The sequence below is a fragment of the Alnus glutinosa genome, chromosome 6, assembly GCF_958979055.1.
Source record: "Alnus glutinosa chromosome 6, dhAlnGlut1.1, whole genome shotgun sequence".
In the NCBI taxonomy this organism is placed as follows: Eukaryota; Viridiplantae; Streptophyta; class Magnoliopsida; order Fagales; family Betulaceae; genus Alnus; species Alnus glutinosa.
This window is the reverse complement of record NC_084891.1, coordinates 30,058,436-30,084,425: the sequence shown is the minus strand read 5'-3', so window position 1 is coordinate 30,084,425 and position 25,990 is coordinate 30,058,436. Positions and strand designations below refer to the sequence as shown.

Here is a 25,990-nt window from a genome sequence, read left to right as displayed (position 1 = left end):
CCGGGTCCGGGCCCGGGTGTTTAAATCCTAAAGCCCGGGGACCCGGAGCCGGTTCTCGGGTTTCACCCAATACCCAGGAACCCGCTCCGGATTTACACCCCTAATTTTTGAATAGAAAATTAGACGGAAGTACCATTTCTGTCTTTAACTATAAATGAGATACTATTTATAATACAAAATGAATTAAAAAATTAAAAAAAAAAAAAAAAAATCTTTAAATCACTTGGATAAAAACATATTTGAAAGCTTATATATTACTGGTATAAAAAGACGAGAAAGAAAGAAAAGTGTGGAATATTGGGGTGAGAGTTGGAGACTTTCCGGAAATGGCAGCTCAGAAGGGAAGCGTGTGTGTGACCGGTGCCGGAGGGTTCGTCGCCTCGTGGCTCGTCAAGCTTCTCCTCTCTAAGAACTATTTTGTCCACGCAACCGTTAGACAACCCGGTAGTTACCCTATCATTTTTCTTTGTTTCTTTCTTTCTCGCCTTCCGTTCTACTATATTCTAGTACCATCTTGTGTATTTGATGCTTACTTTTTACGCGTTGACATTTTAAAGATTCTCTGTTTCATCAATCTTGCAATGAAAATTACCGTTCTTTGTGTAATATACTGTTTTAAGTTTTAGTCTTTGTCACTGTCCCTTGCGTATCTGTGAAGAGCGAAGTCATTTCCAAGACGAAGAAGGCATGTCTTTTACTCGGTTGCAATTCGAATAGAGTTCAACCACCTAATCTATTTGTGCAAAATAAAACAACAGCGGTCCCAAAAGCTTAAACTTATCAGAAATTATAAATTTAATAATTTAATCAATCCTTTAAAACGCTCCCCACGATTGTAAGCTTAAACTCTTCTTGTAGAGTTATGCTCGAATTCATAATTTCTAAATCACTAGTTATCCCGAAAGCTTAAATTTATAAGAAATATCAAATTTAATTATTTAATTAATACCTTAACAATTTATTTAAAAAACTATGAAAATCAAATGGATGCACCTTCAAGAACAACTCAAAACCCAGAGTAAGAATTTTCTGTGGAATGACCTTGAATGTCATTTACTACTTTCATATTTAGAACAAATTCGTATCCAGCAAAAATTTAGAATTTATCCCTATCTAGGAGAATTACTTTTGATTTGCACCTAAATGGTTTTTTGAAGGCTCTTTAAGATGAACTTCTTGGAGATTCTGTGCAGGAGATGCAAAGTATGCTCATTTGAGTAACTTTGAGAATGCATCGGAAAACCTGAGACTGTTGAAGGCAGACTTATTGGATTACAACTCTATACATTCAGCAGTTGAAGGGTGCATAGGAGTATTCCATGTTGCTAGTCCAGTTCCTTCAACTAGTACTGTACCAAACCCTGAGGCAAGAATACTTAACTTTGATTTTTCTTTTTCCCCTTATGTCATCACTTTTGCATTTATTGGCATAGAATCTGTCAAGAAACATCCTTAATAACATACTTGTAACAATTGAACATGCAATGCAATGTAGTCATTCTGATATTACCTTCCTAAGCTATATATTTTCATATACCTTTTGTGAAGGTAGAGGTGATTGAACCTGCTGTAAAGGGCACGCTTAACGTGCTTAAAGCAAGCCTTGAAGCAAAAGTTAAGCGAGTTGTTGTTGTGTCCTCTTCGGCTGCTGTGTTCAAGAATCCATCATGGCCCAAAGATCAAGTGATGGACGAAACATGCTGGTCTGATAAGGAATACTGTAGGACTACTAAGGTAACCAATCAGAAAATGCAATTGTGTTTAGCTCATAGCTCTATTTTATACACTGCATTGTTCCAATACATTTTTATTGATATCTGTTGCATAACAATTGTCCAAATCTTTCTATGTGTACTCTGAATGTATAATTATGCCTTTCTACCAGAACTGGTATTGTCTTTCTAAAACAGAAGCAGAAAGTCAGGCACTGGAGTTTGCTAAAAGAAACGGGCTTGATGTAGTAACTGTATGCCCTACACTTGTTTTGGGGCCAATTCTGCAGCCTACAGTGAATGCAAGTAGCTTAGTTCTCATTAGACTTCTGAAAGGTACTTACCTGTGACATATATATCTGTATTGTATAATTCCAATTTTTTTTTTTTTTAAATGTTATGTTTATTAATAGTAATCTTTTTGTCACAGAAGACCTTTTGTAATTGTATCTAAAGGTGTTAATGTGTTTTTCACTCTCTGTGTGTGCCAATGAGGATGACTATTAGCATCTCGAGTTAAAGTTTCATGCTTTGAAAAATCATATACACAATTTAGGATTAAGTCCAGAATGCTTGAATATACTTTTCTTTTTTCTGCACCACATCGTTCTCACTGTTCCTTAGTTTTTCAGCAAGTGGCTGTAGTGGTACCTTTTTGTTAGGTTGCAGTTGCTAATGATTAATGTATTTGAGAGAGTTTCCTAAACGCAGTTTCTGTTAAGTTGCAAGGAAGGGGCTACAATTCTCTAAATTTTTACTATCTTATCAATTGCTTTCAAGCAGAAGGGTATGAATCAGTAGAAAACAAGGTCCGACCGATCGTTGACGTACGTGATGTAGCTGAGGCACTGATCCTCGTATATGAGAAGCCTGAGGCTGAAGCAAGATACATATGCACAGCACACACTACCACGGAAAAGGGTCTGGTGGACATGCTTAAGAGTATATACCCCCACTATAACTATCCTAAGAAGTAAGCTTCTCTTTAAGCTATTTATTTAACTAAGGGGATATTTTCAACTTGATATCTATTGATTGATCAATGTGGTCATGTAAATGGGAAAACAAGGAACTAAGTATCATCCTTAGTAACTTTTATTTTCTAGTCCTGTATATAACGCATATATACTGGTTGCATTGGCAGCTTTATCGAAGTGCAGGAAGAAGGTGTCAGGTTGAGTTCCGAGAAATTGCAAAGTTTAGGTTGGAGCTACCGGCCATTGAAGGAAACTCTCATTGATTCTGTCGAAAGTTATCGTGAGGCCAGGCTCTTGGATTGAAAAGAGGTGGTTTTAACTTCCCAAGTAAGGGTAGGTTTTGTTAAGAGGACAATTTGGCTTAATAAATGATTCGAACAATTTGAATCTCTCTTGTAAACTCAATGTATGTTTGAGTTGTGCTCCTCGAGATTGATTTACTTATCAAAAAGAGTCTGTACGTACCTCGACCTCCCTATGTTAAGGCATATGGCTGTTTAAATATAATCAGTTGTAGTCTTGTAGATTATATATATAACTGCTTTATTGGTTGTCATATCAAATTTTGTTTCGCTGTTATGGTTCAGACAGGGGCTGCAGAGCCTTGTTGTCTCTTTTAGTGCATGAATTTCTGTAAAATTTAAGGAATCTGATAACAGGGAATTTCAATCCCTTTAAATCAATGTCTTAAGCAAAACTATAATGCTGATGAAATCTGGTTTCTTCTAGAATCCAGACTGTGGGCTTGACAATGTTTTCAACAAAAAAAGAAATGGAAATATCCTTCCTTGCTTTCTTCGAAGTTATTCTTGTTTTTTGATGAAGAAAGTTACTGAAACCTCTAAATAGATTAGATTCTTGTGCCCCAAACAATGAACTATTATCTCCCCCAACCCAAGGGCCCCGACCACGATGTCTTGTGGTCCCTTTAATTACAGTATTGCCTGTACTAAAAGTGTGGCCCAAGACAGGTGTATTTGGACCCCCTTCGAACTCAAAGCCCAGCCAATGCCTTGTTACGTAACATATATGTCTCTATTGCGTACCCACTAACCGGCCGACGGTGACCCTCTTGTTTTTTTTCCAATTATAATATCACTACCTGACCAAAATACAAAAAATATAATGAACACGTAAATTCATGCTTACTTGAGAGCTAAGTCACATCTTGCTGATTGGAATTTAGCCGATAAAGAATTTTCCTAGCTTCTTTAAATCCGTTATAATTACTTGCGCTGTTTTCTAAGTTTCGGTCACTGGCTTTTTTGTTATTAGATCATCAACTTTTTTTGACTTTCTCACACTGGACAGGCATCACCCCATATATATGTCTTACAACTTCGGAAAGATTTATTTTTTTGGTAAATCTTTGCCCAAGCCTATTTACAATGAGAGGCGATATATAGGGGACGGGAAAGCAAGCCCTTTTTCATAAAAAAAAAAATCACATCAAATGATACTTTTTTTTTTATTATATTTGATTTTTTTTTTATTTATTAAAAAGGGCATGTTGGGGGACGGTTTTTGGTCCTCCAAAAATCATTTCCCATTCACAATGCCTTCCCCCTCCTATGAAGAGGCACCCATTTTCTTAGAGAGAGTCGTCTTGCCTCTTATGTATTCTATTCATCTATTTGTATCAATTTACTTAAAATGAAAATGAGTCATTTAATGATTAAGATTATATTCATAAATCTAACGAATTCTATTAAATATAATGATTAGATTATATTCAAATGCAATAAAACGAATTCTTGACGATAAAATGAATATATTTTTTTTTTTTGCCATTTAATTTAATTTCGTGATCCATGTATCAGGCTAGAGGCTGGGGGTAGAGGGTACAAACTACAAAATGAGAAGTTGAATTTGTTTGAGTAGAATGGGGTTGAGCACTTGTGATCACTACTCGTGAAATAGTATATAAGCATACCTACCCGTTCGTTTAACGAAGGAAAATAATGATTCATGTCACAACCTGCATCATCATATAAATTTGTTTATTCAACGTGACAAACTCATATAAATTTGGTTTCACTCTTACAAGTTAATATAATATCATTTTTATTATTTTATAATACTATTTTTTAAAAAAAAAAATTGTAATGAAAATATCTTAAATATTTAAAAAAATGAATATGATTTATTTATTTTGCCTAATGTGATAGATAAATCTTGAATCATTGTGATTATGAGTTTTAATATAAATATGTGTGTAGTGAATGTGGTTATAAACTACAAATCATAAGTATAAATTTGAGATTGAATTGTTTAAAATTATACTAAATACTACATTTCATGAGAAAAAAAAAATTATATATGAGTTACTACTAATATAGTGTTGGTGATATTAATTATTATAAGTTTATAAATACAAATTAATTTAATTAATTAAATCAAATTGTAATCTTAATAATAGTTAAGTAACTAACTACTATTAGTATAGATTTACGAAAAAATATAAATAATAAAGATGTTTATTTTATAAGGAAAATGAATAAGTTGATTGAATTATTTGTAAATAAACTTGAATTCGTTAAAAAAAAAAAAAAAAAGAATTTAAATAGTGTATTTAACTTGGTGAGAAATTAAAATTGAATACATATTATTTCTCTTACCTCAGAATGACTTGATGTAATGTTTAAAAGTCAGGTCCTTGATTTTTTTGTGCACCGCCACCAATGAACATACTTGTCAATACTCCAAAACTATAGAGAGGCTTCTGGTACTGACAGTTGTTTGAGTATCTGTTAAAGTTCTTATTTATTTATTCTTTTGGCAAAAAGTTTAGATTTTTTTTTTTTTTTTTTTTTTTCTACAAACATAGAATAGAATTTTACCCCAAGACTTGTAATTAAGCCGAGTATTAAATATTTATGTTAGGTTCGTTTAATTTTATCCTTAACATGAATTGATTAGCTAGATAAGTTGAATTTATTTATTTTTCAAATGAACTTAAACTTGTTCATGAATTTTTGAAGTAGTTTTTTTTCTTTGTAAATTCATACTAATTATTAATTAATTAATGATAATATTTTATTATTATAGTTAATTAGATAAATTAACTCGAATCTTAAACAATCCAATCATAATTCTATATATATATACACACACATTCATCTACGAGGGGTGCTACACATGCACCCCTCATCCACCCTTCATCCTCCATTTACAATAAAAAAAAAATTGATTGTAAGCAAAAAGGTGTCTCTGATGTCACATCAGAGACACATTTTTGTTTAAAATTAATTTTTTTAAGCAAAAGAGGTGGACAAATGGGAGATGAGGGGAGGATTTTTAGCATTTCCCTTCATTTACACATAAACACATATACTTATGATTCTATCAAGACTTATAAATTATAATTACAATAGTTTAAGCTATATTTATTATATTAAAAAAAGAAAAAAAGAAAAGAAAAACTAGAAACATTAAAACATGGGCCGCATAAAAAACCTAGAAACGTTTTAAACATGGGCTGCATCAAGTTCAGAGCTGAGACGTCCACATTGGAGAGTCCGGAGGCTCATTGTAATCCCAGTCTGGCTCAGTACACAGATAGCGATTAGGAGGACTGGCCCAAATGAAATAAGAAAAAGAAAAAAAGTCATGAAAGAAATGTGTATGATGAAAACAACAATCAATTACAATTTTGGAGCAAGACCCCTTTATTTTTGACTGAAATTTCTTATAAATTGATTTATAGAAAATTTGATACAAATTATATTTAAAATTGATATGTGTGTCATTTGGCATGTGAAAAACACACGTTTTAATAGCATGTGAAAAGCATACGCTTTTTAAATAGCATTAATAAGAAAATATGTGTCTCCAAGAGGTAGCTCAATCAGATGAGGATCACGCCTCATAAAGCGGAGGTCATTAGTTCGAATCTCCCCTCCTCCTTCTTGTGTAATACATGCCACTCTTGTATGTTTATAGCAAATTTATCACAGACTTGTTTGTAAGAAATTTGTGTCCCTTTATTTTAGTTTGGCAACCCAATTTTTTAAAACCAAATTAAATTTGCTTTTGAAAAAAAATCGAACACCATAAACGTCCTACTTTACGTAATACATGAAATTTCTATAATGGATAAACGTCCTACTCGGAGACGTATCGGAAACGTCGAGGCTCACGTTCCAAATATGGAGGAATCTGTGTTCCGAAACGTGGAGAAACATGATCCAGAGAAGTGAGCACCCACATTTTAGAGACGCTTGAAGACCCATATTCCAGCCACATGGAGACCCACGATCAGAGAGTTGGCCTCCTCTATATTCGGGGAAACCAACTCAAATCTTCACTATAGATACATGCAGACATTCAAATATGCTCTATCTGAAGTTATTGTTATTAATATATTGAGATACATGAATAATTCTACATGCATATTAAGTGTCCATAAAAAAATGAGGTGACTTTTAAAATCATCATTGGGCATGTGATTGATCAAATGGTAATTTTAAAAGCCACCTCATTTTTTGATGGACACTTAATGTATTATTAGAATTACTCGAGATACATTCTCTTAAAAAACTGACTCAAGCATTGAAGTGGGACTAGCTGACACTCTTAGCAAGCTCTTTTGTTGATCTTAATTCATTGTTTTGCATAGAAAGCAAAGAACTTTATAGAAGCTTGCCCCATGAGGCTACTTCTTCCCTTTTTTTTTTTTTTTTTTAAAAAAAAGATAAAAATAAGAAATAAAAAATAAAAAGAAAGAAAGAAAAGGGGAAAAATTCCAACGCTACCCCGTTATCTACTTGCCTTCCAAAGGTTCTAGACAGGTACCGAACACATCTGCGGAGTATTAGGATGCATCTGCTGTACTATTATGCCCGGTCGGCGGTCAATGCCGTGTCGTAGAAATTCAAACTATCAAAATTAAGGTTAAAATATAATTTGATCCTTAAAAATCCTCCAATTTTTAGTTTTTGCAACATGACCTAAAATAGTTAAAATTTATTGAGATAAAAATTATAAGAATTTAAGAGACAATAGTTACAAGCACTTAAGAAATAAGAATTATAATGTTATTTTTGTAAATTAAATTTATTATTGTTAATGTAGGTGTAAAAAAGACGTATAACGTTCAGACTATTTCTCTATAAATAAAATCTTATATATAATTAAGTAATAAAGAAAAATTGTAGCAAAAAAAAATGTCTTTGGCGTGTAAATGTAAGTCAGTCAGATCACCTTAATTATCTGTCTTTTTTATTTTTTATTTTTTATTTTCATGTATTTCCTAGTAAAATCACGTGTATCAATGATTTAAAAAAGCAACAACAATATATTTTTTTCCCTTTAAATTAGATTAAAAAAACCCATTCATAAAATAATAGATTGGAATAATTTATTTCAATTCAAAACATCAAACTGACATGTGCCTTTTTCACATGATTGCACATTTATTAAGCTTGTATTGAAGGAAATTCTCTTAGCCTAATTTGAAAAAGATAAAAATAATTTGTATAAAAAATATAAGAAATAAATTAGAAAAAAAATTATAGAATTATGAGTTCATTTTGGTGTTTATTAATTTATTTTATGTTTATTTTATTGTTTTTAAAATTGTTAATACAAACAAAAAAAATTAAAATTTTGTTTGAATGATTTAGAAAAAAAAATAAAAAAATTGTGTTGCACAAAATCTTCATAGTGGGGTCGTTGCTTGCCAAACATGAATTTTAAACAAATAAGAAATAATGAAAATGCAAACACGCAAACACCCTGTACACTGAATCTCAAACTTTAACATAAATTTAAGAGTAGCATTAAAGTTAAGGATTAAATACGTTTGACTCATTGTGGGTAAAGGTTTTATTTTGTTGCTTTCTGTAATTTATTTTATATAGTAGATAGTACATCGTTTATGATTAAAGAGAGAAATAACACATTCGTTTAACTTCCATTCAAAAATTGATAGAAATTTATGTAAACATCTATAAAAAGCTGACATGTATCATATGTCTAATCATAAATATTAAAAAAACTAAAAATAATAAAAACTAAAACATCCAAGAGACATACTTTAAACAATTTTTTTTTTTTTTTTTAATTAGCATATAACACGTGTCAATTTCTTAGAAGTATTGATGTATACTTATATCAATTTTTGAAAAAAAAATTAAAAAATAGTATTATCTTTATTTTTAGTCATAAATGAAATATTATTTATAATACAAAATTAATTACATGGGGACAAAAAAATAAAATAAAATCTTTAAACAACTTGGTCAAAAACATATTTGAAAGCTTTATATATTACTGGGTATAAAAAGACGAGAAAGAAAGAAGAGTGGAATATTGGGGTGAGAGTTGGAAACTTTCCGGAAATGGCGGCTCAGAAGGGAAGCGTGTGTGTTACCGGTGCCGGAGGGTTCGTCGCCTCGTGGCTCGTCAAGCTTCTCCTCTCTAAGAACTATTTTGTCCATGCTACCGTTAGACAACCCGGTAGTTACCCTATCATTTTTCTTTGTTTCTTTCTTTCTCGCCTTCCATTCTACTATATTCTAGTACTATCTTGTGTATTTGATGCATACTTTTTACGCGTTGACAGCTTAAAGATTCTCTGTTTCATCAATCTTGCAATGAAAATTACCTTCCTTTGTGTAATATACTGTTTTAAGTTTTAGTCTTTGTCTCTGTGACTCTGTCCCTTGCGTATCTGTGAAGAGCGATGTCCTTTCCAAGACAAAGAAGGCATGTCATTTACTCGGTTGCAATTCGAATAGAGTTCAACCACCTAATCTATTTGTGCAAAATAAAACAACAGCGGTCCCAAAAGCTTTAACTTATCAGAAATTATAAATTTAATAATTTAATCAATCCTTTAAAACGCTCCCCACGATTGTAAGCTTAAACTCTTCTTCTAGTGTTATGCTCGAATTCATAACTTCTAAATCACTAGTTATCCCGAAAGCTGAAATTTATAAGAAATATCAAATTTAATTATTTAATTAATACCTTAACAATTTATTTAAAAAACTATGAAAATCAATTGAATGCACCTTCAAGAACAACTCAAAACCCAGAGCAAGAATTTTCTGTGGAATGACCTTGAATGTCATTTACTACTTTCATATTTAGAACAAATTCATATCCAGCAAAAATTTAGAATTTATCCCTTTCTAGGAGAATTACTTTTGATTTGCACCTAAATGGTTTTTTGAAGGCTCTTTAAGATGAACTTCTTGGAGATTCTGTGCAGGAGATGCAAAGTATGCTCATTTGAGTAAGTTTGAGAATGCATCGGAAAACTTGAGACTGTTGAAGGCAGACTTATTGGATTACAACTCTATACATTCAGCAGTTGAAGGGTGCATAGGAGTATTCCATGTTGCTAGTCCAGTTCCTTCAACTAGTACTGTAACAAACCCTGAGGCAAGAATACTTAACTTTGATTTTTCTTTTCCCCCGTATGTCATCACTTTTGCATTTATTGGCATAGAATCTGTCAAGAAACATCCTTAATAACATACTTGTAACAATTGAACATGCAATGCAATGTAGTCATTCTGATATTACCTTCCTAAGCTATATATTTTCATATACCTTTTGTGAAGGTAGAGGTGATGGAGCCTGCTGTAGAGGGCACACTTAACGTGCTTAAAGCAAGCCTTGAAGCAAAAGTTAAGCGAGTTGTTGTTGTGTCCGCTTCGGCTGCTGTGTTCAGGAATCCATCATGGCCCAAAGATCAAGTGATGGACGAAACATGCTGGTCTGATAAGGAATACTGTAGGACTACTAAGGTAACCAATCAGAAAATGCAATTGTGTTTAGCTCATAGCTCTATTTTATACACTGCCTTGTTCCAATACATTTTTATTGATATCTGTTGCATAACAATTGTCCAAATCTTTCTATGTGTACTCTGAATATATAATTATGCCTTTCTACCAGAACTGGTATTTTCTTTCTAAAACAGAAGCAGAAAGTCAGGCACTGGAGTTTGCTAAAAGAAACGGGCTTGATGTAGTAACTATATGCCCTACACTTGTTTTGGGGCCAATTCTGCAGCCTGCAGTGAATGCAAGTAGCTTAGTTCTCATTAGACTTCTGAAAGGTACTTACCTGTGACATATATATCTGTATTTTATAATTCCAATTTTATTTTATTTTATTTTTTTTAAAAAAATGTTATGTTTATTAATAGTTATTTTTTTGTCACAGAAGACCTTTTGTAATTGTATCTAAAGGTGTTAATGTGTTTTTCACTCTCTGTGTGTGCCAATGAGGATGACTATTAGCATCTCGAGTTAAAGTTTCATGCTTTGAAAAATCATATACACAATTTAGGATTAAGTCCAGAATGCTTGAATATACTTTTCTTTTTTCTGCACCACATCGTTCTCACTGTTCCTTAGTTTTTCAGCAAGTGATACCTTTTTGTTAGGTTGCAGTTGCTAATGATTAATGTATTTGAGAGAGTTTCCTAAACGCAGTTTCTGTTAAGTTGCAAGGAAGGGGCTACAAGTCTCTAAATTTTTACTATCTTATCAATGCTTTCAAGCAGAAGGTTATGAATCAGTAGAAAACAAGGTCCGGCCAATCGTTGACGTACGTGATGTAGCTGAGGCACTGATCCTGGAATATGAGAAGCCTGAGGCTAAAGGAAGATACATATGCACAGCACACACTACCACGGAAAAGGGTCTGGTGGACATGCTTAAGAGTATATACCCCCACTATAACTATCCTAAGAAGTAAGCTTCTCTTTAAGCTATTTATTTAACTAAGGGGATATTTTCAACTTGATATCTGTTGATTGATCATTGTGGTCATGTAAATGGGAAAACAAGGAACTAAGTATCATCCTTAGTAACTTTTATTTTCTAGTCCTGTATATAACGCATATATACTGGTTGCATTGGCAGCTTTATCGAAGTGCAGGAAGAAGGTGTCAGGTTGAGTTCCGAGAAATTGCAAAGTTTAGGTTGGAGCTACCGGCCATTGAAGGAAACTCTCATTGATTCCGTCGAAAGTTATCGTGAGGCCAGGCTCTTGGATTGAAAAAGGTGGTTTTAACTTCACAAGTAAGGGTAGGTTTTGTTAAGAGGACAATTTGGCTTAATAAATGATTCGAACAATTTGAATCTCTCTTGTAAACTCAATGTATGTTTGAGGTGTGCTCCTCGAGATTGATTTACTTAACAAAAAGAGTCTGTACCTCGACCTCCCTATGTTAAGGCATATGGCTGTTTAAATATAATCAGTTGTAGTCTTGTAGATTATATATATCACTGCTTTATTGGTTGTCATATCAAATTTTGTTTCGCTGTTATGGTTCAGAGAGGGGCTGCAGAGCCTTGTTGTCTCTCTTAAGTGCATGAATTTCTGTAAAATTTAAGGAATCTGATAACAGGGAATTTCAATCCCTTTAAATCAATGTCTTAAGCAAAACTATAATGCTGATGAAATCTGGTTTCTTCTAGAATCCAGACTGTGGGCTTGACAATGTTTTCAACAAAAAAAGAAATGGAAATATCCTTCCTTGCTTTCTTCGAAGTTATTCTTGTTTTTTGATGAAGAAAGTTACTGAAACCTCTAAATAGATTAGATTCTTGTGCCCCAAACAATGAACTATTATCTCCCCCAACCCAAGGGCCCCGACCACGATGTCTTGTGGTCCCTTTAATTACAGTATTGCCTGTACTAAAAGTGTGGCCCAAGACAGGTGTATTTGGACCTCCTTCGAACTCAAAGCCCAGCCAATGCCTTGTTACGTAACATATATGTCTCTATTGCGTACCCACTAACCGGCCGACGGTGACCCTCTTGTTTTTTCCAATTATAATATCACTATCTGACCAAAATACAAAAAATATAATGAACACGTAAATTCATGCTTACTTGAGAGCTAAGTCACATCTTGCTGATTGGAATTTAGCCGATAAAGAATTTTCCTAGCTTCTTTAAATCCGTTATAATTACTTGCGCAGTTTTTCAAGTTTCGGTCGCTGGCTTTTTTGTTATTAGATCATCAACTTCTTTTGACTTTCTCACACTGGACATGCATCACCCCATATATATGTCTTACAACTTTGCAAAGATTTTTTGTTTTGGTAAATCTTTGCCCAAGCCTATTCACAATGAGAGGCGATATATAGGGGACCGGAAAGCAAGCCCTTTTTCATAAAAAAAATTCACATCAAATAATACTTTTTTTTTTTTATTATATTTGATTTTTTTTTTTATTAAAAAGGGCATGTTGGGGGACGGTTTTTGGTCCTCCAAAAATCATTTCCCATTCACAATGCCTTCCCCCTCCTATGAAGAGGCACCCCTTTTCTTAGAGAGAGACGTCTTGCCTCTTATGTATTATATTCATCTATTTGTATCAATTTACTTAAAATGAAAATGAGTCATTTAATGATTAAGATTATATTTCATAAATCTAACGAATTCTATTAAATATAATGATTAGATTATATATATTTCACATTCTATTAAATGCAATAAAATGAATTCTTGACGATAAAATGAATTTTTTTTTTTTTTTTGCCATTTAATTTAATTTCGTGATCCATGTATCAGGCTAGAGGCTGGGGGTAGAGGGTACAAACTACAAAATGAGAAGTTGAATTTGTTTGAGTAGAATGGGGTTGAGCACTTGTGATCACTGCTCGTGAAATAGTATATGAGCATACCTACCCGTTCGTTTAACGAAGGAAAATAATGATTCATGTCACAACCTGCATCATCCAACGTGAGGGTCCCTTTCTTGACTATACTTTTACATTACACGGACAGCTCCTCAACCTTTATCCAAATCCTTTCTTCTGTATTACGTATATCTACGTACCAATTAGCGACGGAACCGGTATTTTCAATATTTAAATTAGGGGTTAAGTAAAAGAAATTCGGGGTTAAGTTAGATTGTTAAATATATATATATATTTTATTAAAGTCTAAATTCTTTAGAGATTTTGAATTTATAAGCCGCGGTAAAAATGAAAGTGTTTTGTTCCTTTTCAAAAGAATCATTTGACGGAGATTATGAATTCATGTTAAACTAGAAAGAATCCAATGGAAGAACCAAAAAGTGCAACAAGTCTACCTCCGGTCTTTTCAACACACACGTATCAACGTAGGATGCCAGAAACATAGAGAGAATTTAACATAAAAATTTAGAGGGAAAATTCTGGATATTACAAATTTACTAATGAATATATATATATATATATATATTTTATGTTTGATTTATTGGTTATGTAAGAGGAAAAGACCAAAAACACCCGGTGTTAGGTCGTTGTTGCCTGTTGGCCTTTGTATGTGCTGAACACCCTTATTTATCAGTACGTGCAAAAGCAAAAGCTAACGGATTACGGACTGTTTTAGATGAGAGAGGTTTTTTTTTTTAATTTTTTAATTTTTTCTGGGTTGGGGGAAAACATTATATGATGATGGTAGGGTCCCACAACCACAACCTCCACAAGCTGTCGGCTTTTGTTTGAGAACTCTGGAAGACAAAAGGGACCCTACTTTTTTTCCTTCTCTTTCACACTCTTTCCCTTCCCTTCCTCCCCCTCTCCCCCCCCCCCCCCCTCCGCTGCAAATCATGACTCTCTCTCTCCTCCTCCAACGCCACCCATGAAGAAACCAAAAGAAAAGGAAAATCAAAATCCCTTCTCTCCTTTCCCTTTCCTTTTTCTTTCCCTTTCCCTGCTTCTACCGCACTACTAAAACCAAACCACCAATACTGTTGGTGCTAATACATGTATTAATACACCAAGAATCTTTTACAGTCTCTGACTTGACCACCTTTTCGTAGCCCAGCCCATGCTTTCTCTATTTTTCATCATCCAATCCCACCACCGACCTCTTGGCCCATCATCCCCACCTCCTCTATTCTAGGGTTTTCCTTTTTTTTTTTTTTTTTTTTTTCTTTCTTTCTACTTTCTCTCCCTCTTTTTTTTCGCTTATTATCGATTCTTTAGGGCTTATTACCTCCATCACTGTGCTTTCCGATCTCTTCCTTCTCATTCACGATTAGCTCCCCCACCCCCTCTGTTTCTTGGATTCCCTTTCCAAATTCTATATGGATATCCAGGATATCTCGTCGTCAAAATCTAGGGTTTTTCTAGGGTTTTTCCTTTAATATGCTGCTTTCTGGTTATTGGGTCGACTTTAGTATCTCCAATTTGATCGTATTTTTTCGAGAATCTTGGGCTTTTTCTATCTGAACTTCAATTGGGTTTTTTCTTTCATCACTTGAAAATTGTCATTCATGGCGTACCAGTCGATTCCGGGTCCGGGTTCGGGATCGAGTTCTGGTTCTGGGTTTCAGTTCTTGAATTCCCCTTTTGGTGATACGACCTATACCAAGGTCTTTGTCGGGGGACTGGCCTGGGAGACACAGAGCGAGACTATGCGACGCTACTTCGAGCAGTTCGGTGAAATTCTAGAAGCCGTCGTGATCACTGACAAGAATACTGGTCGATCAAAAGGCTATGGTTTTGTGAGTATTTATTGTTTTCAGTTTCTGGGTTTTTGTTATCTTCTATCTTTCTTCTGAAATGAGTATGAGTATATAGTGTACGTAGATGCCAATCATAATCGTTTCACGCGATGATCTTAGAATTGATCAGAGCGGTCTGTATGCCACTTTGAAATTTGGAAACTTCAGCTGTTTGTATTTATCGATATGTGCTTTCTTGAGTTTATTGGTGTTATACATATCATCTGCGCTAGTTAATGTATGTGAATCTGCCTTGTTCAGTGTCAATGGGGAATTATTTGTTTGACTATTGAGTGACTTGATTTTCGTTCGGATTTACATGGAGGGTTTAGGTGACTTTTCGCGACCCTGAGGCTGCTAGGCGAGCCTGTGCTGATCCAACTCCAATTATTGATGGCAGGCGGGCAAATTGTAATTTGGCTTCGGTTGGGCGACCCCGGCCTTCTATGCCTTATGGTATGATATTTTTGCTGGCATTTGTCCTAATAATTTTCCTTTGGAGATTTCACTTTTAGGTCATATTATTATATATCTGAGGTAGAATTTTTTTAAAAGATTCATGACACTGTTATCTCGCACTTTTCAAAATGTTGAAAATGTTGCCATCTGGATTAACTTTCTTTGAACTCTCCATTCTTGTACTCAACTTAAGTTTATTATCTATTATCGGAGGTTTGATTTCTGTGTATCACCAGTTGGGATGCTGCCCTACTTAAATGACATATTGACTGATAACTTCATTTTGGCATAGCGGTGGATGTCCCCATCTGCCTTGTTGGTCATATTGGTAATGTATAGCAGATATTTTTTTTGATAGGTAATGTATAGGTAATGTATAGCAGATTTATGCTGTTGAGGGAATGAATATTTGACATACACTTTGTGTTACTATGTTAAAGTGGACACTGATTTTGTCAACCTCAAGCCATTCTACAAGCTTTTTGTATTTGCATGAAGTAAGCAGTTGGTAGGGCAATAAAGGTGCCTACACGTCAATTTGTGTCCCTTTTTTATTTTTTTATAGAAAAATTACTTCTTATTAAACGTAGAAGTAATACTAAAAATTTAAGATAATTGAGCTAGTTTGATTTTTAATTTCATCCAGTTTAATTTTTGGGGCCCTTTAATTCATCTATATTTGTTAGTCTTCTTAAGTACTATTTATTTCTTCTGTTTTCCTTTATGTGTTTGCTTATTATAGGACGTCTAAGACCAGCAGCCCCATACGTTGGAAGTTTGCAAGCCACCCGGGGGGCTTACATGGGAAGTTTTGGCTACCAGCAACCAGTTTCTTACAACTACCAACAAGGATTGATGTATCCTCCTTATGGGTAAGTTGTGCATTTCAAAGGCAATAGTCGGCTTAGATTGTCTATGTTTGAGTTTCAAGCCCAAACTCCTAATTTAGAAAAAAAGTATCATTTTATTCTTCTTGATTTTTTTTAATAGAAGCTTAAGTGAAAATTAAATTCTAATAATTGCATTTGTGGACACCTAAATAGAAATGCTTTGGCAAGTAGTGACATGCCTTTTTTTTCCCTCTTTCTCTTAACCTATTACTTTGCTTAGATGGCTCACTCGGAATATGAAAAATAATTGAGTTGATTCAATTCTGCAATTATTGTTTGCATCTTTATCTGGCAAAAGCTCTATATTTCATTTTTTTTGGCTAGTTGTTGGGAGGTATTTTTGTTAAATGTAACACTTTTTCTCATCTCAGCATGTATTTCTCTCATGGGCTTATGTGCACATACACTCACTGCTATTATTTATTATGGGACTAGGTGATAGACCTCGGGTTAGTGCCTATCAGAAGCTGAATGTTCTCCACTTGTGCTCTATATATGCTTGTTAACATATGTGCGAGGTTCAGCAACCTGGGAATAATTGGTGACCACATTACTTAATTAAGTGCATGCCCTTTGCAACTACTATATTTTTCGTGTTTTTTTTTTGTGTTGCATATGCCGATCACAACATGTGACTTCACTTAGGATGGAAATAAGAGTACTCGGGTCATTCCTTCAGAAATCAGGGTTGAATTCATCCAGCGTACAGTGATGTGACATGTTGTGATTGGTAATTGCAGGAATGCAAAAAGTGGTAGTTGCAGAGGATATGTGGCCCAGATCAATGTTTATGAACAGGCAAGAATCATGATAGAGTTTGTTTGATAAGGAGCACAGATTGAGTTGTTAGTCTCTGCATTTAGTTGATGTATTCTTTAGGCCTGCATGAGATGGCTCATCAGTAGGATAGGGACCAATTAAACCTATGGTTTACTTGGGAAACATTAGTAATTTCACTGTTATGAATGATGTTGTATGTTGTTCATCTCATGTAAGGGTCCAAGATATGTTTGCCATTTATACCAGATTTGTGCATCTAAATAATCTGGTCTAGTGCTAATCTTTTAAAAAAATTTCAATGGTGGTTTTATCTTGCAGGTATCAAGCATATGGGCCTGAATATGTCTATCCACAGGTCCAAACTTTCAGCTGTAATTGAAACCTACATTTTATAGCAGTTGAAAAGAATACGACTATACTGCATGTTTCTTGCAATAATTTTTTGTGTTGTATTTCTTCCTGCAGGGTGTTTACAACCCTTATGCAGGTCAGCAATACTATCAGATTTATGGAGTACCTGGGACAGTTAACACTGCTGTTTATCCTTATGGACATCTGGGTCAAACTATTCCTGGTGGTCATGGTTATGCGGCAGTGCCCAGTTATGCTATGCCGGGTCATCAGATAGTACAGTTTGGTGGACCTAGTGTTAATGCAATAACAACTTCACCTATGCCTACAATTCAATCACCATATCCTACAGGTACTTTCTCTGTCCTAGAAACTAATCTTTGTTACTTAACAACATGAATTGCCACTTGCACTTGGGAAAGAGAATTACACCATATGAAAGATTTTAATCCTTTTTCTGCTATCAATTTTCCAGAAAACATACCTTTGTATTTTTTCTTTGCAAAACTATTGTTTATTGCTGCATCGAATGGTTCTTTTATGTTACTCAAGCCTTCTTGATGAACCTCACCATTAAAATCAAGCCTTTAATGTTTAATTCAGCAATTTACCGTAGAATCCAAACAGTTTCGACAGAAAATATTCGATACAAGCTAGAAAGTAAGCTGAAAAAAAAAACTTCTTATTTAAATGATATACCAAATCTTGTATTATAGCATATGCATCAGTACCATCCATAAGATAGTTAAATGAGAAAGTTGTAAAACACCTTGAAAGATCCAGGAAGTTAATTTCTGAGTAAATGGTGATGGAATCAGACTAAAATTAGACATTTGATGAGTAGATGAGATAAAGGTGTGGATAAAGATGAATGATTAAAATAGGGAAATAGTAGGGAGTTCACATCGAAGAAAGCAAAGGAGCTTTTACCAAAAATGAGGCAATAAAGCAAGTCTTCCATTCTTGCTGCCAAAAGGGGGAGTCAAACTCAAAATCACACTTGCTTAGTAAATTTCTTCTTATCAAGATCAGCACATTGTATATTCCTGATTAGGGTAAGTACATTTGTCTTGTCAGGTATGGCAGCACCTGTTGCAGCACCACAGTTTATGGTTCCTGCTCCTTCTCCTCAGTATATGCAAGGTAGCGGTTCTGACCAAACAGGGTGAGGGGTTGATCAAGGTGAGTGCTACATCTTAGGATAGATATTGCACATGATCATACCCATATATGCGACATGCCACCTGAATGATCTTATTGTTGGAGACTGTTGTTTGCTTTCAGGTATCCTTAGATTGCAGCAGGACTAAGAGCAGCGGAACTGCTACTTGAGTGGCGGGCTTCGGATCTAGCCTTGCAAATTATATATTTTGCATTCTAGAGGTACAAATTCCAAATTTATTTATTTATATTCTCTGAACATCTAATATGTTTACTCTAAATTAATATGAAATAATGGAGAAGTAGAATGTACAAGTTTTTTTTTTTTTTTGGGGGGGGGGTGTTTATTTGTTAGTTTTGGATCTTATTTTTCTGGTTTTTACATTGATTTGAAGGAGCTTCTCTTCAGCCCAACTTCACATCCCAAATTCTACTTGTTTCTAATTTAAGTATTTATGCCGGACATGGTCTTATATCACTTGTATGTTGTGCAGGTCGTACGTAGTCATTCTCACCAGAGAAGTCAAATCAAATGTCTGAGTCGCTCCAGATGGAGGAGAAGGGATATGGAAGATGCGGGCTGCTCTTCCTTTAGGACCTTTACCCTAGTGTATCTAAACCCTCGTATAATGCCTCTGCTCAGGATGAGTAGCAGGCAGCCATGGATTGATGGGTGCTGGAATCGGTTTCTAGCAGCCATGTAGGAATAAAACAGTGTAAAAATCATCACTTAGAATCAACATATGATTCTTTTGTAGTCTAGCCCCTGCATTTTGGGTGTATAGATAGTCTCTGGTGGTCTGTGTGGTGTTGGGTCCATTGTATTTAAATGCGATTTGAGTTCTGTGCATATTAGTGCTAGGATTTTTATTTTTTTTGTCAAAAATTCAACTCCTGCATCTTGGACGATTTTTAGAACCTGGCTTCAAAACATGGAGACGCAGGTACATATCCTATTTGAGAACAATTTTTGTGTGTACTAATATTCCTTCAGATTTGAAGGCGTGTCTTCCAGCAGGTAGGCAACTATACAAGATCCTCAATATAGGTTGGATTATTGGTCATTAAATTATCTTTTCCTTGCTATAGTTTTTTAATAAATTTCAAACTGAGCCAATGTTACTCGAGCCCAGTTCTGTATTGAGGATCAGGGTCCTTTTTTTCTGAGCATCAAATCAAGGGTCCTTCAAGGTACTTAGGCCCCTTTTATAAAGGGATAGAAAGAATATAGATAGACTAAAATGATGGTCTTTGAACTCTTCTTTTATGTCCCAGCACGTGCAAGCTAGATACAGTGTAGGATGTTATGTCCAAAGTTCGTTTTCTTTGCAAGTTGTTTATAGAGAATGTTGCGCAGGCGGCATTATTTTGTTGTTGGACAAGGTCCTCACCATTTTTCTGTCCTGTTAGCCTCGACAGAGGATTCAGAGATTATCTTCCCTTGAATTTCCACGATTACCCATGATTCTGTATCTTAGTGAGATGGCACATTTTAATTTTCTTTGGATTCATGCAACATGTGTATGCACATAAGGTTTTAGAAGTGCTTAATTCTGTTGAGCTTTTCACTGGATCATAGGGGATTTCTAGGCTTTTGATGGGGCCTGCTCTGGTAGGTGGGTAGTCGAAATTATTGTGTAAATTATATGCATTTGTATATATATATATATATATATATATATATATATATGTCAATTTAATAGACTAAATTGGAAATATTTTTTTTGTGACATAATTTGAAAGAAAACTTTGTTGTTCTTTGTCCAATCAATCAGACGGGCAGATTCCTTCTCACCAAAGGAATTGATGAAAAAGCTTGTAAATGATGAGACTGCCTACACTGTATATATTCCACAACTATGTTTTGTTGAGTCATAAGTGGAGTCCCCATAGGCACCTAAATCATTTTGCATGTAGTGGGCCAGGGATAATTGTGGTAGGTCGGTTCTTTGTCTTTTAGGTGGCATTATCGAACACAGCTGTTGTTGGCTCCACTGGCATTGACAAACAAGTATTGTGGAAGCAACAATTACGGCTTTGGGCTTTTGTTTTTTTTCATTTCCCGGCCATTCAATTTGGTTCAGAGGCAAATGCGAGAGAACTATGTTGCTCAATTGCTGATCCTCATTATTATTATAAGCAAAAAGACCAAAAATTCATTAACAGTTTGAGCTCGGTTTAAAAATTGGTTTAAGTAATCTAGACTTGTATCAAATGGATCTCTAGGGTACAAAAAAGAATCTTAATGATTCCTCTACTATGCTCCTGTATTAATTCTCTTCGAAATTATAATTTTACCTCCAAATATAAAGGAAAAGAAAAGTGCTGGTTTGTAAGGGGGTTCAAAAGAAAAAAAAATTGTACAGAATTTGGATAGAATGATTGATTTGATATGAGAGCATATCACGAGGATAAAATTATAATTTTAAGAAGTCATGGGCTATGTACCATATTAAACATAATGCCTTATTTATTCGAAAAATGCTATGTATTATATTTTTATTTTACTGTCGATGATGTAGCACTGCAAATTAGTCATTGGTTCAACTCTTCTTAAACAAAAAGTCAATGTTACATGTTACACCGTCATTCCACTTACATCTTACTAGCTGATGTGACAGTGTCCATCTGTCCAGTAAGATGATGTGAGATAAAAATATAATGTATAATATTATTCAAGGGCTTTGTAGTGTCATATCAACAAAGTAGATAAAAATATGGTGTATAGCATTATCTTATTTATATATGAGTAATATTATAAATTATATTCTTATCTCACAATTTTAATGTGGTAATCTTAAATAACTCTTTGAATAAGTTCTTGTTAAAAAAAAAAGAAAAAGTAATGCTACATCGAACACAAGTATTCCACAAATTTTTCATAAAACTTATGTGACAAAGTCTAATAGTCATTGAATATATTCTTTTTAACAAGAGTTACTAGACCTTCTTACGTCAGCATTGCGGTATACAAACATAGTATATAACAAATTTTTTTTTTTTTTTTTTTTTTCTTTGTAAGGTGTATATATATATATATTTAGGTGGAGGGTTATTTGTTTTTCAAAAAGTATGTATTTTGGGTCTAAAAGGCAACATACATTTGTTGGACGAGTTTCTAGGTCCTGGGCTGGGCCTATAAACAATGATATGACAACTCCCAAAACCAGCCCAACCATTGTACACACTTCACTCTCGTCCAATCCAATTCCAAATCGCCGCTTTGTTCTCTCTCTTTCCGAGCAGAGGCAAAATCATGGCGACCACTTCACCAGCCAAAGAACCCACTGAAACCCCATCCAAACCGCCACCCCTTATCTCCCAGAGCCCCATCACCCCCCCGCCCGTCAAGCCCGAGACTCCCACCACCACAACTCCCACCACCACCACCACCACCACCTCCACTCCTAGGCCTCCTGATCCACCGCCTTCCGATGCCGACGTCATCCAAGTCCCCAGCTACTCCCGTAAGTCCCTTCTTCACCCTACAAAAACCTTTAAAGTTTTCGTCTTTACACGTTTTGTGGTACTGGGTCAGTTATTTATTAACTAATTGGGCTAAATCCTCGGATCTTAGGTTGGTTCTCATGGAGCAAAATCCACGACTGCGAGGTCCGGTTCGTCCCGGAGTTCTTCGACTCTGCCTCTCACTCCAAGAACCCCAGGTTGTACATGTACTACAGGAACTCCATCGTCAAGCAGTTCAGGGCCAACCCTTCGAGAAAGCTCACTTTTACGGACGCAAGAAAGACCCTGGTAGGCGACGTGGGTTCCATCCGCAGGGTCTTCGATTTCCTGGAGGCCTGGGGTCTGGTCAACTACTCGCCCTCCGCGCACAACAAGCCACTCAAGTGGGAAGACAAGGAGAGTAAGTCGGACGCCAAAGGCGGCGGCGGAGCTGCTGCGACGGTTGAGTCTTCCGCCGCGGCGGCGGCTTCCAATAGAGAGAGTTCTAACAAGGTGGTGTGCAGTGGGTGCAAGCTCGTTTGCAGTATTGCTTGCTTTGCTTGTGATAAGGTGAGTTTGGGCGTGTTTTTCTGCTTGCTGGCAATGTAAAAGTTTTTTGCTTTTTACTCAGCGGTATGCTTATCGTTGCAAATTTCGGATATGTATGTATAGAAGGGAATTTCAATTCGATGGGTGGGAACTCTTAGTGCATCTGTAATTTGACTCTGAAGATTGTTGATTTCATAAAAAAATGGTTTAGAGAAAGGACCGCTACTAAATTTTTAGATTTTTTTTTTTTCCTTTCTTTTTCTCTTGCGCGAGGTAGATTTTTTAAAATGCAGTATAAGTGTAACACCTCACCAAAATTCGGTAACATAGGTATATGCATATTATCTATGCGTACTCGTGTCTTGTTGTATATGTGGAAAAATTTGGGGTTAGAGGATTTTCAGCATCATCATCATCATCATCATCATCATCATCTGTGGCTTGTATTGTAAGGTCGAGCCATAAAGTTGTGAGATCTGTTTGATGCAAATCACAAATAGTTGAGTTCCTCGTAGGATATTATTTATTACTGCATACTGCAGTTAGTGGCTTATCCCTTTTTTTATGACCGTATTTGTTATGCATCTGCTCACTATTATGCTCCTGTGTTTCAGTGTTTTTCTTTTCTTTTTATTTTTTTCCTTGTCTATTTCCTTCACTGGAATGTGGCTGATCCTTGAAATCCCTCTTTGTTTATCAGTATGACTTGACTCTCTGTGCAAGATGCTATGTTCGTGGGAACTACCGGGTTGGTGTCAACTCTTCAGATTTCAGGCGGGTTGAGATCAGTGAAGATATGAAGGCAGATTGGACAGAAAAAGAAACTTTGTATCTTCTAGAAGCTATTATGCATTATGGTGATGACTGGAAGAGGGTTGCACAACTTGTTGGTGGAAGAAGCGAGAAGGAATGTGTCGCTCAGTTCATGAAGCTTCCTTTTGGGGAGCAATATCTTAAATATCCAAACTCTGGGGAGGTTGATAACAAGTATAATGCAATGAAGGATCAAGTTGATGCTGGATGTGGTTTAGAAAACTCTGGTGCATCATTCCCCAGTAAAAGAATGTGTCTCACACCTCTTGCAGATGCAAGCAACCCAATTATGGCTCAGGTATATAGATATGTGGCTGTTTCAGAGTTCCGTGTTAGGCATGGGGTTAATTTGTTCAGAGAACCTGATTACTACTCAAATAAACAGGACCTTAGGATTAGGAATTTAGGGCAAGTGGATGATGCTAGCACCCATAACAAAGGTTACTTATTTCATGAGCATCATTTTGTAGGCGTAGGTATTTTAATGGAGTCTTCTTTCTAAAGAACTGTATTTAGTTGGTTTAGACTGAGAGGGCTTCTTCTTGTGAAAAACTCAATAAGCTGAACATAAGTGCTCTAATAATAACCATAGCCTTCATGTCTGCTGTGGTATTTATGGAGGGAAAGGAATGGTAGGAGTTTTGAGGACCGGGAGAGGACTTTAGAGGAGATTAAGGCTTTATTTTTCTATATTTTGTATCTTTGGAAAGCTGTTTTTGTTTTCCTTTTGGTGATTAGTTATCATGATTTTCTTACTCTTTTTTCTTATTTTAGCTAGGTGTTTTCTTTTGTATACTTCTTGTATATCTGAGTGCCTTACGCGTTTAATGATATTTTGATTATTTATTAAAAAAAAAAAAAACCATAGCCGTGGTCCTCCCTATAAGGTTTTCATTATGACCATTTCAGTCTGTGGCTTGTCTTATAGTACAGGTGTACCTGGGTCACTTCTAGTCTACCTTTTTTTAGTATTATGTTTGGAAACTCGACCAGATGGATTGAGGTTATGACTTTTTGAGTGAGTGAGATTTTGCAGTTTATGGCTATCTTTTAATATTCAGCCAATCAATCCAAGTTGAGGGGCGAGTCAAAGTCATCTTTCAGGTCTACTTGGAAAGATTATAAACATTTATTTTGATATCAACGTCGTTAATGTTAAATGTGCTTTATCCAAATATATGAGTTGGCAGTACTGCTCTTTATTTATTTATTTTGATTGAAAGCAATGCTGTTCTTCAAAAGGTCAAATTTGACATTTATGCTTGGAACACTTCTCAGGCTGCATTTCTTTCAACTCTGGCTGGTGTAAACGTTGCAGAAGCTGCTGCCCGAGCAGCGGTTATGAGTCTCTCTCAGGTGGGCCATGGAGCAAATAGAGAGCATCTTGGTACTCTTGCCAGGAATACAAAATTGCAAGGTATAAGTCGTTCTGATCAGGAACTTGTCTCAATCATTTAGGATTTGGATTTGCTTTCTTGGCTGCGTTGGGCTGGAATTGGGCTTAGGATGTTAGCGGTTTGCTGTGGAAATCAGCACAAAGTTGACAAGTTTTCAATTTTAAGGGATTTCAAAAAGTGTTACCCAATTGATTTGCGACGTAACTCTACAGGTCAATTGGGACCATTTTGCAAATTTCAGCAAAACATAGGACAGCCTTAACATGCCTTTTAAATAGTCAAATAAGTGGTACCCAGAACCTGAGTTGGGGGATATACCAATGTTGAGACCACCCCAACTTTCCGTAAATTAATGGCTTATTTCTGATGCAGAAACTGAGGTTGCATCCAATGGCGACACCACCCAGGGTTCATTGGATGGAGCTTTTGTAGAAGCGAATTCACAGATTCAGAAGGAACAGCTAGATGTGGAGAGAGCAATTTCTGAGATTACACAGCAGGTTTGCATGATTCTGTGTCATATTTATATGCTTCTGTAACATTATGCATAATTTGCTGACAATTTGGAGTTTAATGCAGATGAAAGCGATACAAAATAAGCTTGTTCATTTTGAGGATCTAGATTTGCGGATGGAGAAAGAATGGCAACAATTGGAGCAAATGAAGAACATGCTCTTTGTCGATCAGCTTGCCCTCTTGTTTCATAGAAGTTCTGAAGAACGAATGGAACAAAAGAATATAAGAACAGATTGACGTCACATGATTCATGAATGTCTATACACTAATCTATTTTTGCCCCAGCTGTCTATTTTACTTACCAATGGGATCTCCCAAACCTACTCTCAAATTGAATTGGTTGGACCGTAGTAGTTGCAAAGCGGCGCACCTGTTATCCTGTCCTGACTAGTCTAACAAAAGAGAGCAATAAACCGCCCATTTAAGGAATGGAGTTTAAGTGGGTAGTGACTAATCTTGTCCTTTATCTTTG

General features: G+C 35.4%; 4 protein-coding genes across 4 annotated transcripts; all 4 read left to right on the top strand.

Annotated features, from left to right (window-relative positions):
* The first annotated feature begins 277 nt into the window (after nucleotides 1–277).
* On the top strand, nucleotides 278–3,196 carry LOC133871247 (cinnamoyl-CoA reductase 1-like). The gene is made up of 6 exons (XM_062308645.1): nucleotides 278–444; nucleotides 1,194–1,366; nucleotides 1,549–1,734; nucleotides 1,886–2,048; nucleotides 2,496–2,685; nucleotides 2,857–3,196. The coding sequence occupies exons 1-6, from the start codon at nucleotides 327–329 to the stop codon at nucleotides 2,990–2,992; spliced, it is 966 nt and encodes a 321-aa protein (XP_062164629.1). The 5' UTR covers nucleotides 278–326; the 3' UTR covers nucleotides 2,993–3,196.
* Nucleotides 3,197–8,981: 5,785 nt separating this feature from the next.
* LOC133871246 (cinnamoyl-CoA reductase 1-like) lies at nucleotides 8,982–11,962 on the top strand. The gene is made up of 6 exons (XM_062308643.1): nucleotides 8,982–9,148; nucleotides 9,906–10,078; nucleotides 10,261–10,446; nucleotides 10,598–10,760; nucleotides 11,211–11,400; nucleotides 11,572–11,962. The coding sequence occupies exons 1-6, from the start codon at nucleotides 9,031–9,033 to the stop codon at nucleotides 11,705–11,707; spliced, it is 966 nt and encodes a 321-aa protein (XP_062164627.1). The 5' UTR covers nucleotides 8,982–9,030; the 3' UTR covers nucleotides 11,708–11,962.
* Nucleotides 11,963–14,225: 2,263 nt separating this feature from the next.
* On the top strand, nucleotides 14,226–19,865 carry LOC133871248 (uncharacterized). Its single transcript, XM_062308646.1, has 8 exons — nucleotides 14,226–15,155; nucleotides 15,488–15,611; nucleotides 16,357–16,486; nucleotides 17,603–17,639; nucleotides 17,750–17,987; nucleotides 18,713–18,817; nucleotides 18,920–19,018; nucleotides 19,291–19,865. Exons 1-6 carry the CDS (start codon nucleotides 14,925–14,927, stop codon nucleotides 18,802–18,804), a joined length of 852 nt encoding a protein of 283 aa, XP_062164630.1. The 5' UTR covers nucleotides 14,226–14,924; the 3' UTR covers nucleotides 18,805–18,817; nucleotides 18,920–19,018; nucleotides 19,291–19,865.
* Nucleotides 19,866–21,972: 2,107 nt separating this feature from the next.
* Nucleotides 21,973–25,947, top strand: LOC133871972 (SWI/SNF complex subunit SWI3B). Its single transcript, XM_062309464.1, has 6 exons — nucleotides 21,973–22,263; nucleotides 22,374–22,813; nucleotides 23,493–23,903; nucleotides 24,884–25,022; nucleotides 25,375–25,502; nucleotides 25,582–25,947. The coding sequence occupies exons 1-6, from the start codon at nucleotides 22,053–22,055 to the stop codon at nucleotides 25,753–25,755; spliced, it is 1,503 nt and encodes a 500-aa protein (XP_062165448.1). The 5' UTR covers nucleotides 21,973–22,052; the 3' UTR covers nucleotides 25,756–25,947.
* The last annotated feature ends 43 nt before the right edge of the window (nucleotides 25,948–25,990 follow it).

Coding starts and splice junctions, on each gene's coding strand:
- LOC133871247 (XM_062308645.1), top strand. CDS start 327: ATGGCAGCTCAGAAGGGAAGCGTGTGTGTGACCGGTGCCGGAGGGTTC. Junction 1,367..1,548: donor GTACTGTACCAAACCCTGAG/GCAAGAATACTT, acceptor CCTTTTGTGAAG/GTAGAGGTGATTGAACCTGC. Junction 2,049..2,495: donor TCTCATTAGACTTCTGAAAG/GTACTTACCTGT, acceptor GCTTTCAAGCAG/AAGGGTATGAATCAGTAGAA.
- LOC133871246 (XM_062308643.1), top strand. CDS start 9,031: ATGGCGGCTCAGAAGGGAAGCGTGTGTGTTACCGGTGCCGGAGGGTTC. Junction 9,149..9,905: donor TGCTACCGTTAGACAACCCG/GTAGTTACCCTA, acceptor GATTCTGTGCAG/GAGATGCAAAGTATGCTCAT. Junction 10,761..11,210: donor TCTCATTAGACTTCTGAAAG/GTACTTACCTGT, acceptor GCTTTCAAGCAG/AAGGTTATGAATCAGTAGAA.
- LOC133871972 (XM_062309464.1), top strand. CDS start 22,053: ATGGCGACCACTTCACCAGCCAAAGAACCCACTGAAACCCCATCCAAA. Junction 22,264..22,373: donor CCAAGTCCCCAGCTACTCCC/GTAAGTCCCTTC, acceptor CTCGGATCTTAG/GTTGGTTCTCATGGAGCAAA. Junction 25,023..25,374: donor CAGGAATACAAAATTGCAAG/GTATAAGTCGTT, acceptor TTTCTGATGCAG/AAACTGAGGTTGCATCCAAT.
- LOC133871248 (XM_062308646.1), top strand. CDS start 14,925: ATGGCGTACCAGTCGATTCCGGGTCCGGGTTCGGGATCGAGTTCTGGT. Junction 15,156..15,487: donor GATCAAAAGGCTATGGTTTT/GTGAGTATTTAT, acceptor TGGAGGGTTTAG/GTGACTTTTCGCGACCCTGA. Junction 17,640..17,749: donor CTGAATATGTCTATCCACAG/GTCCAAACTTTC, acceptor TTCTTCCTGCAG/GGTGTTTACAACCCTTATGC.